We start from the raw sequence: 10,050 nt of genomic DNA on the forward strand, positions 1-10,050 counted from the left end.
TGATGGTGATCTGGGCGCTCGCTACGTCATGTTCGTTCAGGGAAGTACATGCAAACTTAGATCCCCCTATTTGGTCTGGACCGTTTCAAGCAGGTGGGAGTAGCTCGCAGTATTAGATATGTTAGCTTTTGCGCCAATGATAAGAGACCTGACAAGCAGAAAGAGCTGGTGTGTTAAGTCGCAATGTGATTCCATCGATCTTTGAGAAAATCTACCTACCCAAAAATTACAGCGTTCCACTGCACCGACTACGACGTGTCTATATTTGGCTTGAGACCGACAAATTCATTGGAACTCTTAATCGGTGGAGAAGCACAAGTTGCATAATATCGCTCCTCGAAATTGATGTATCCTTACCTAAGGCAGAGGTGTGATGTGCCAACACATGCTTGGCGTAGTTTGCACCTTCCGAATATTCTGCCAGTGGACTTGATTATTACAAGTTTGACGTAATAGCCGTGACTCACGCTGCGCTCCTTCCCTTTCTTTTGATATCAAATTGGGAGACAGCTGGGGCGTACACTGTGCCTGATTGGTTCTCTGCGGTAGCGACTGGTCCGCGACTTCCAACTTGAATACCCCTACTCAATGGATAATGGATGGATGTCGGTCACAAATCTTCCAATTTCCATGCTGAACCCCCAAACACCACCCATCAACCTCCCAGCACAGCAAAGACACCATGGCGCCTGGCAGGAAGAGACCAAGATCGTCCAAACCCTCCTGGTTGAAGGTATCTACCACGATGCCACCTTCAACAGCAGAGACCATGAGTGATATTGAAGATGAACTGCCCAAGATCAAGACCACGTCGTCTGCCAGCCCAGACGCTGCAGACCTCCCAGTCCCGCGCAAACGACCATTCGAGGACGCGTTCGCCCACGAAGAGAGCCCAGAACTTGGCAGTGGATATCCAACAGAAGCGCCAGAGCGAGACGGCATGAGCGCGGCCATGGGTGACATCGGTATGAGAGTCGCCAGTCTCATAACCGGTTCTTTTGGTAACAGCACCGATGGAAACACCCCGTCCGGTCAAGTGGTGGAACTTCAGCGGCAGTTGGAGTATCAGAAGGGCGTGGCCGAGCACCTCGTCCAACAGGTCAAACGATCCGCCAAGCGTCTGGCCGATGAGGAAGAAAAACACAAGGAGACCTCATTTGCCAACGAAAGCCTTCACGCCAGTCTGGACGAGTTGCAAGTTCAGCTGATGGAAGCTGACGACGACCTCGAGCTGCGGATTGCCGAACACACGCGAGAGATTAGGGACGCGAAGATTGCTAGCAACCGCACTGAGAAGCGGCTCTGTAAGACCATCGAGGAAAAGGATGAGGAGCTGGTTTCACTTCGCAGCGAGTTGAGAATGGTAAAGGGCCAGGCTGGCGATCTGAAACGTGCTGTAGAGGTGATCCAGGACGTCGCTAAGGATGTTATGCGGGATGTGAAGGACTAATTATCAATCATGTAGCAGCGAGCAGGGTGGCTGTGATCAAGCAAAGAGCATATGGCGTGTAAGATATTTGGAAGGGTGACAGAGGAAAGTTATGCTGGGAGGCGAGCTACAGGTAGACATACACAATGCAATCGTTCATCGCCTGCCTCTGATTCCCGACAAACGTATCATAGGCATAGCCTTGTCTCAAAGTCATTATATAATGGTGTGAAAGTGTCCAATTCCGATCGTTAATCATAAAAACCGCCATCCCTAGCTGCCCGAAATCAACTTCCTCAAACCACATGCGAGTTGGCCCCCGTCGTTCCGGTCTCCGTAGCACCCCCAACCCCAGTCCCTGTCGTCGTCGAGGGCGCAGTCCCTGTCGACGGCGTAGTCCCAGCAGTCGTAGTGTTGGCGGTTTTCGGAGTGGAGGAAGCAACAGGTTCCGAAGCCGCCGCCGCGGCGCCACCGGTCGCCGTCTGCTTGCCGTGCTTCTGCTCGTGCCGCGCGACCATGTGGTCCGTCCCCGCGATGTCCTGCTTGCCCTTCTCGACGAGGCCGCGGTGCTGCGCCTGCGACACCTGCGTCTGCGGGTGGTTGTTGTCGTTGTCGAAGACCTCGTCCGTCTTCTCCATGGCGGTGCCGCGGATGGCGTCGCCGGCGCCGCGGATGCCCTTGAGGCCCGACTTGACGTCGTCGATGATGCCGGTCATTTTGGTGGTGTTGATGGGCGTTTTGTGTGTGTGTGTAAAGGGCTTTATGGTTTCTTCTTCAGATGAGAGTGAAGAAGGACGTTGTGTAGGTAGGTCTTGGTATGAAAAGTGTACGTTATGTCGCCAAGAAACCTCGGAGTGGTTATCAGCCAGCTTTATGTGACCCGACGAGAGCCAGCCCGCAAAGAAACTGCCCATGACGTAGGCGATGCCGTGCAGGATAGCTGCAAGTCGACATGACGTAAGTTGGGCCGGTATGCGACTGATTGGCCTGGCGTGTAGCTGAAGCCCCACCACGATCTTCGCCTAGTGTCGTTTACCAAGCGGAGATAAAGGGGAAATCTCTCCGGCTGTCGATGATTTGGTGATGGAAGACTGCTGTACACATGACTCCCGTTGCCTAAGTAGTCGCGAGGGCCTTCTTGATTGGTTGCTAGTTCGTCGTGGTCGCGGTAGACGAAGTCCCCTGGTCATTCCAGTGCCGGAATTTGTAATGTCAATTCGCAATCAGCCAGGCACAGGTCAATCCAGCAAGAGCAACAATGCGGAAAGCAGGTGAAGTAAGAAGGTTAATCTCATTGTCGCCATTACACAGATGTACTTCTATATGTAACTCTGTATATCCCAAGAGCGCCGCGCTCAAGATATGATCGTGATGATGAAACTGCATTTCGTTTCCCCAAAAACGCCAGCCCAATCATATCCCAAGCTCTATTTCCGGTGCAACTGCACGGTGTCCAGTCTACACAGCAATGTGTTTGAAAAGGTAAGTAGGTATGTAGGTATGTGCCAAAGTCTAGGTAAACAAGAAGATTAAAAATTACTCCTGGCGCTTTTCAGATAATGCCTGCACACTCAGGATTGAGACATCAATCGCATGTCGGCTCGACTAAGATGCTGATCTCGGCTTATTGATGCGGACACACCACAAGAAGTAGTCCTCGAGCGGGAGCAGGTTCAGCATGAACTTGTTGCCCTTCCAGGCGATACCGCAGACCATGGCGCCGGCAACGGCATCGAGGATGAAGTGGTTGGCGGTCGAGACGATGGCGACGAGGATGATGAACGGGTAGAAGAAGCCGAAGAACAGGCAGAGCAGGCGCGGCGTCGAGGGCAGGTGGAATCGCATGTTGGAAATGGTAACGGGGCGGGTGGCGCGGTGGCGCGCGTTTAGGGGCAGCGTGGCTACCGTCAGGCCGATCATGAGGCTGTAGCCAAAGTGGAGCGAGGGCATAGCAGCTAACAGGATATTAGTCTAGGCCAAAGGAAAATCGGCAACGTCGACCGAGAAAGAATGGGTGTCTTACCATATTGGTTGCAGAACTTGTTTTGCGTCCAGTAGCTGGCATCGCCGTCGGCACCGTGAACGGTGTCGACGAAGCCATATGTTCGGCCCTCCGTGGCATCGGCTCCTTGCGCATTGGGGTCGCTCAGCAGGCGAGGGGGCATGCAGGGCCAGAGCGTGAAGATGACGAAGGCGATCAGGTTGCACATGGCCATGGTGCGGCGGCGGGCTTGGAAAAGGGGCGCGCCAGCCGGGGAGCCTGCACTCTGTCCGACTTCTTTGCCGTCCTGACGCTCATTCACGCGGTTGCGCACAATGCAGTAGTAGTACAGGCAGACGAGGAAGAAGATGGTGGCCGGGATGTGGATGAATGAGTAGAGGCGGTTGATCCACGGCATCAGGGTCGTATGGGGCAGGAAGATCTTTTGGATCGCCGGTTCGAGGAAGAGGCCTAGTTTCTGTTCTAGGTGGACGACCTGGAGGCCGTGACGGCGTGCGACATTGACGGTTCCCTCGACAAGCGTGAGCGCCGAAACAGCGCGACCGAGTTGATAGACCTTGAGGGCCACTATTAGTACCTCTTGTCCGTGTCGCTTGCGCATGGGAATGACGCTGCGGACTTACCCAGTAAATCAGAGCCCAATACCAGACCTCACAGAGGAAAGGGAGCTTGATTAACAGCCGGCTTAGGAAGGTATCCTTGAAAACCCGCGTATTGGGAGAAACCACACTGCCCCGGTACTTCCAGATCCCAACTTCTCTCCTCCTCCACACTGGCTCCGCCGCGGCCGGTGATGTGAGGTAATCGTCTTCGAGCAGGCCTTCTGTCATGGGAGAGTAGGCATCGTCATCCTCGACGGCGGTCTCGTCCGATGAGGATGTCCTCGAGGATCGTACTTCGTCGTCGTTGCCCTTCTCCTTCCATTGTTGTTCTCCGCGCTTGGCGAACAATTTGTAGTTCGTATTGCGGTTCACGATGACACCGCCGGCAAGTAGCGACACCACCACGACGGGTTCGGCAAGACCTCCAACACCCATGATCACGGTTTGCTGGTCGAAAGCAAGATCGAGGAAAGATACCCCAAAGAAAGTTCTATGGTCGCTGGCTCCAAGCAATCAAGCAATGGTCGTTTCCGTTCCGGGGTCGAGCTAAAGCAGGTGGGATACGCAATCAGGAAAGAGGGCGTGAGACAGACTCGAAGTCTATCTGGATGGGATGGCGTTAACGGGAAAAAGGGTCTCAGTCGGAAAGGCAATTAGGGATGGAAAGCCACAAAAGACCATGCAGTGTTGGAGGGAAAGCCCCAGATTTTGAGAGATCCGGCATCCTGGATATGGCAATCTCTCGGTCTCCGCGATTGTATTGAGCTGCGACATGCTTTGCTACATGATGCCTCCATGTTGGGCAGGCCAGTGGAGAGGTCATCGGATAACCGGCTGACCAACGTGGGCCGCCAAGAGCACCGCGGAGCCCATGGTATACTCTGGATACTCTGGGCAGTCATGCCCAGATACTGTGCTAGGGCACGCGCTGGCTAGTGTTCTGGCAGCTCGATTGGTGGTGTCGTCGAATGTGTCACCGTGTGTAATTGCTGGTCTTGACGTCAGGCACGCAAAAGCTCTGCTGGCAAGGTGTGGTGGGTACACGGCTTCCGCGTACATCCACGATTCTTCCCTTGTGGGGGAAGAACACCAGATGGCATGGATACCCTGATATTGATCGAACATCTTTCACGATGGATACATTGCTAGTCGGTCAGTCTGGGGCCATTGCGTGCCAAAAACCTCGTACCTCGGGACCAGGTCGCATTGAACTATCGCAGTTGGTGCCGGTGCGGATTCTATCTTTGTCCGTCCAGCGGACTTTGAGAAGCTCAGTCTCCGTTTTCTGTCGCAAGCTCCGGCATGATCTGACTGAATTCTCAGCCCGAGCTGGCGGTAAGGGAAAAGCCCACCCTGATCGTGAAAAGGGCTGCTATTGAACCCGCCTCGTGACTTGTTCTTCCTGGCATGATTTTTCTCTCGATGTGCGACAGTGCCTGGGCTGATGTAGGTGGGTTTCACCTCATGTCCGTACATACAGTACGCGCCCTAGACACACCCATTAAAGGATGGAGATTAAGCATGGCATTTGTCGTCTGAACGCCCGGAAAAGTTTGCCGTTGTGCACAGTCGCATGGGCTGTGCACGCCAAGGGGGGACATCGCCGAAAAGTCCTGTTGGTACGGGTATTGGGCCCAGCATCAACTTTTTTTTTTTCGAGACAGAGACCGCCCCTACTCCGCTGCCGAACTGATAGACTGGGCGCTATCTGGGAATGGGCCCACCATCAGCGATGCGATGCACCGCTAGCAGGTCTAGCAGCAACTGTAGCGGGTAGCCACGCACGAGACCACCTGCCTACCTGCCAACTGCCTCCCGCAAGCGAAAAAGTGACAAGTTGGGATTGTTTGCATTTGTAAATTTGCCCGGCAAGGAACCGCCTGAGCGGCGACCCGCGGAAGGAGGAAACAGCATCAATTACCCAACTTCCAGATTCGCTGTGACCGACAGATTGACAGGCTGTATGTACCACGATGTCGTCTGTCAATAGAGAGGCGGCTCACTCCCAAAGCAAAATAAGATGAGAACGGCCAATAGTATTACGACGGCAGTGCGTGGACAGACAGCCAGTAGTTAGAGTGGCTTTCGGGAAGCCTGACACGCTCCCGAATTTACTAGCAGTTCCATGACTAAAGCAGCACGCGAGCAGACAAGTTGAGTGGCTTGCACATTTCGCATTCAGGAGTCATGTTGCACGCATGTACCTCAAGTAAGAACCTTACCACAACGGCAGGCGTTCCACGTAAACACGCTAGATTGGCTGCTCGCCCAGCGCCTCAACAGGGGGCATCCCCACCTAAGCAGTCGTCACCGGCCTGTCGGTGCTGATGCTTGCAAATTATCGATCGGAACAAAATGCCCGACGCCCAACACGCATACACACACATTTTTGAGAATAACCAACATCGAATTGCAATGTTGCTCTTGCGGTATGTTGGTCACAGAAGAAGAATGCTCTGCAACATCAAGGATGCATTTCTTCTGTTCGGCACTGGCGAAACACATGCAAAGGAAATGAGAATACATATGTAGGCATCGAGTCTCCAACTCTTGCATTGTTTTCCTCCGGTCCACCTCCCTCTTGGCAGCGTCCCGCTTTCTTATTCGATACCTGACTTCCAGAACACGGCAACATGTCCGGCCAACTCCAGTTTTCCTGTACTTCTCCTGAACGAACCCGTGATGCGTGTGCATATATCTCTGATTGGTGTATCTACATGCACAATTATAAGTGGAATCTTACCTAACAGAAACGGAAGGAGAGTTGTGCATCGTACTTGAGCTTCAGTACCGCCTCTGCTTAGCCACCACAGCCCATAATTGAGCATCCATCATCAGTCATTCGATAACCAGTTGACCGACTCAAAGATAGACAGACTGCAACTGCTCGTGCGCCCGCGGGCGACCGGGACATTTGATATATTTGATATACACCCATCAAGAAATTTGGAGCCGACTGACGAACCGGCCGACCCCTTGCCCGATGCATGCACACGCACATGCCAAGATAGCGATGTTTGACTGAAATGGGATTCTCGCTGGCTTTGGTCGCAGATCGTCCGTCACGGACCGTCCGCCGATCGCATCGCGCATGAACCAATCAATCCCGATCACCGACCAAAAGTCCCAGCAGCCTTCAGCCAAAAAGGGAAACTTGTTCATTAAGGTAACATAGTATCGTGCGCTTATGAGGTTGTTTGCTATCTATGAAGTGAGTGAAAAAGGGGGTATCTAAACCGTGACACATTTCCAAGGTCCATCCAATCTAATCCATCGCATGGCATGACATGGAATTCAAAACACAAAACCCGCGGGCGTCCGATTGCAACCGCTCGCTTGACAACAGATTGAGGGGGAGAGAACATAGCATGTCAATGTCCCACCGGCGAATCACACAGGGTATGAATTCGTAGGACTCAAGATGGCATGCGCAAGTGAGGGCATGCCCATCCATCACACGATAATGGTCCCCAACTCCCGCGCCGACAACACACCCCCCTGCCTCTCAATCTCGAGCTTCTTCCTGCCACCGCCGCCGCCGCGGATCCGCCAAGTGAGCACCTGCCCCTGAACCTCCCAAGCATCGCTATCAGCAACCTGGACCTGCAGCGCTAGCTTCTCCCCTTCCTCGTCGCTCTGCCGGTAGTGAAGCCACGGGACGTAGACGCTCGCGACCACCTCTCCATCGTCCTGCTGCTCTCCGACCTCGACATCGGCCTCGAACCGCGATGTCTTGAGGTCGAAAGCCATGCGCACCAGCTTCGTCGTCGACGACGCGGGGGCAAGACTCTGCACATAAGGTCGGCACCAAGACGCCGGCGCCCGGGACCCGGCCAGGTAGGGGTGCTGCGGGAACGAGCCCGTCTCGGGCAGTACAGACTCAGGTCCTCGCCGTTCCAGCCGTCGCCCCACTCGTGCGTGTTGACGGCCGAATAGGCCCATAAGGTGAAGTTGACGAGGTGGTCGTCGCACGCCGACACCAGGGCGTCCATGGCCTTGACGTGCGCCGTGTAGTCGCCCCCACCACCCCCACCGCCTTCCTCGTCTTTATTGTCGCCGTCGCCGTCGCCGTCCGGGGCTGTAGTATCATCGGCGCTCTTCTCGTTCTTCTCCGCGCTAGGAATCGGCGACCCGCTCGGCGACGGCGCCTTCGAGCTCGGCCGCGAGACCCGGTAAGCCTTCCCGTCGTCCAAGTTGAACGGGATCCCCGTCTCCCCGATCAAGGTCGGCACCCCCTGCTCCGCCCCATCGAGCGCCAGCCGCCCGATCTGGTCCGAGATGACCTTGCGGACCTTGCCCTTGCCGACCCGCAGCCCGAACGCCTTGAACTTGTAGTGGCCCCGGATCAGCCCGACGACGTCGGCGTTCCAGCTCTCGTGCCAGTGCCGCCGCATCACCGTCAGCCCGTCGTAGAAGTGCGGGCTGTACGCCAGCAGGCTCATCTGCTCCTCTTTGCCCAGCTTCCCGCCCGTCTGCCCGCTCAGCGAGTTCGGGTGCGCGTCCGAGCCCGCCGAGGCCGGCGGCGACGGCGCCGGCAGCGGCGAGAACACGCACGGCTGCATGAAGCTGACCGTCTTGGACGAGTGCTTGCGCACCACGCTCTCGGTCCACTGCCGGTGGAACTCGCGCCAGTACGACTCGACGAACGTGAACTCGACGCTGCCCGCCTCGTTCTCCTTCTTCGTCGCCGCTTCCGACGTGTGCGGCAGGTTGGCAAAGTAATCCGGGCGCCGGAGCTCGCCCGAGTCGACATCCCAGACGCCGTGCAGGGCCCAGATGCAAGTGCCGAGAGGCCACGACTCGCCACGCCGGAACGGCCAGCGGGGGTCCTCCTTCTTCAACCAGCAGCCGACATCCTTCTCGGGGCTGATGGTCATCGTGCCCGTCTTATGGGGGCCCGTCTGCCCGAGCCGGAACTCGTGCACCTCGTTCTGCGTGCGACCCATGGCGAGCCGCATGGCCTGGATCGGCGTCGGGTTGCTGTGGATCTTGGCCGTGTGCTCGCGCTCGTTGACGTCCAGATTTTCCCACCCGATGTACCCGGGCTCGGGCTCGTTCATCCCGTCGAAGCCGAACGGCGAATCGCCCAGTCGTTCCGCTAGTCGCTCGTAGGCCGCGTAGTAGTGGCGCTGCAGGTAGTCCTGGATATTGACCTCGGCTCCGTCGTCCTCCTTGATGGTGCAGAGAGGGGCAAAGTCTCGCCCGCCAAAGAAGAGAGCGAACACGGTGCACGATACGAGCCGGTTGTGGTTCGTCGTCCACATCATGGGCGGAATGGACTTGGGGTCCTTCTTGGCCGGGTCGGGCTCGTCGAGGGGCCACTCGCAGTAGCGGATGGCGGCGTGCGTCTCGCCGAACCGATCGGGGTTCAAGCCGCAGGCGTGCAGGGTCCAGAGCGGCGCGCCGCTGCCGCCGGCATGGCGCGACCAGAGGTCCTGATGCGGGTTGACGATGACCTTGAAGCCGTGTTCGTTGCAGATCTTGACGAGCTTGCACACATAGTCGATGTACTCGTCGTCGTATTTGCCGGGGCCGGCGTGCTCGAGAGCCTCCCAGGGGACCGGCACGCGCAGCACATTGTAACCCACGTAGCGCAGTCTCTCAAGGTGTTGCGGTGCATCCTCGAGCTTGAGGGGCGCGCCGATGTAGGTGCAGCTTTCGGCGTTGTCCAGAGAATCCCTCAGGTAGGTTGGGCGGCCGGGCGGGTATTTCGCATCGGCGAGGTTGACGCCGCGCAAGAACAGCGTCTTGCCATCTTGCTGGAACTGCATTGCCTGCCTACCTTGCGAACAGTCCCGTGCTTAATGGGCGTCTTATTGAGGAGGGGTATCCAGCAGGGGTATATGTATGGGATGGGATCAAACGGTGAACCAAGCCAAGAATAGAGTAATGCACAGTTGAAGTCTAATGTATCATTGGATGAGGTAGTTCCGGTGTATCGCGATCGCAGTTAGTGCCGGGTATTCTGATGAGTATATAATGCAAATTCAAAAGATATGAGCAATTGTGTTTCCTTG

General features: G+C 55.9%; 4 protein-coding genes across 4 annotated transcripts; 1 reads left to right on the plus strand and 3 right to left on the minus strand.

The window, feature by feature from the left end:
• Positions 1-745: 745 nt before the first annotated feature.
• On the plus strand, positions 746-1,450 carry PG985_010536 (uncharacterized protein; the record flags this gene model as incomplete). The annotated part of the gene is made up of 1 exon (XM_066830304.1): positions 746-1,450. The coding sequence occupies one exon, from the start codon at positions 746-748 to the stop codon at positions 1,448-1,450; it is 705 nt and encodes a 234-aa protein (XP_066680986.1).
• A 275-nt stretch (positions 1,451-1,725) lies between these two features.
• On the minus strand, positions 1,726-2,145 carry PG985_010537 (uncharacterized protein; the record flags this gene model as incomplete). The annotated part of the gene is made up of 1 exon (XM_066830305.1): positions 1,726-2,145. The coding sequence occupies one exon, from the start codon at positions 2,143-2,145 to the stop codon at positions 1,726-1,728; it is 420 nt and encodes a 139-aa protein (XP_066680987.1).
• An 889-nt stretch (positions 2,146-3,034) lies between these two features.
• Positions 3,035-4,468, minus strand: PG985_010538 (uncharacterized protein; the record flags this gene model as incomplete). The annotated part of the gene is made up of 3 exons (XM_066830306.1): positions 3,035-3,384; positions 3,453-3,987; positions 4,055-4,468. 3 exons carry the CDS (start codon positions 4,466-4,468, stop codon positions 3,035-3,037), a joined length of 1,299 nt encoding a protein of 432 aa, XP_066680988.1.
• Positions 4,469-7,486: 3,018 nt separating this feature from the next.
• PG985_010539 (glycoside hydrolase) lies at positions 7,487-9,804 on the minus strand (the record flags this gene model as incomplete). The annotated part of the gene is made up of 2 exons (XM_066830307.1): positions 7,487-7,765; positions 7,822-9,804. 2 exons carry the CDS (start codon positions 9,802-9,804, stop codon positions 7,487-7,489), a joined length of 2,262 nt encoding a protein of 753 aa, XP_066680989.1.
• Positions 9,805-10,050: the final 246 nt, after the last annotated feature.

Source organism: Apiospora marii, assembly GCF_038362585.1.
Source record: "Apiospora marii strain CBS 49790 chromosome Unknown utg000007l_segment0_segment0, whole genome shotgun sequence".
NCBI lineage: Eukaryota > Fungi > Ascomycota > Sordariomycetes > Amphisphaeriales > Apiosporaceae > Apiospora > Apiospora marii.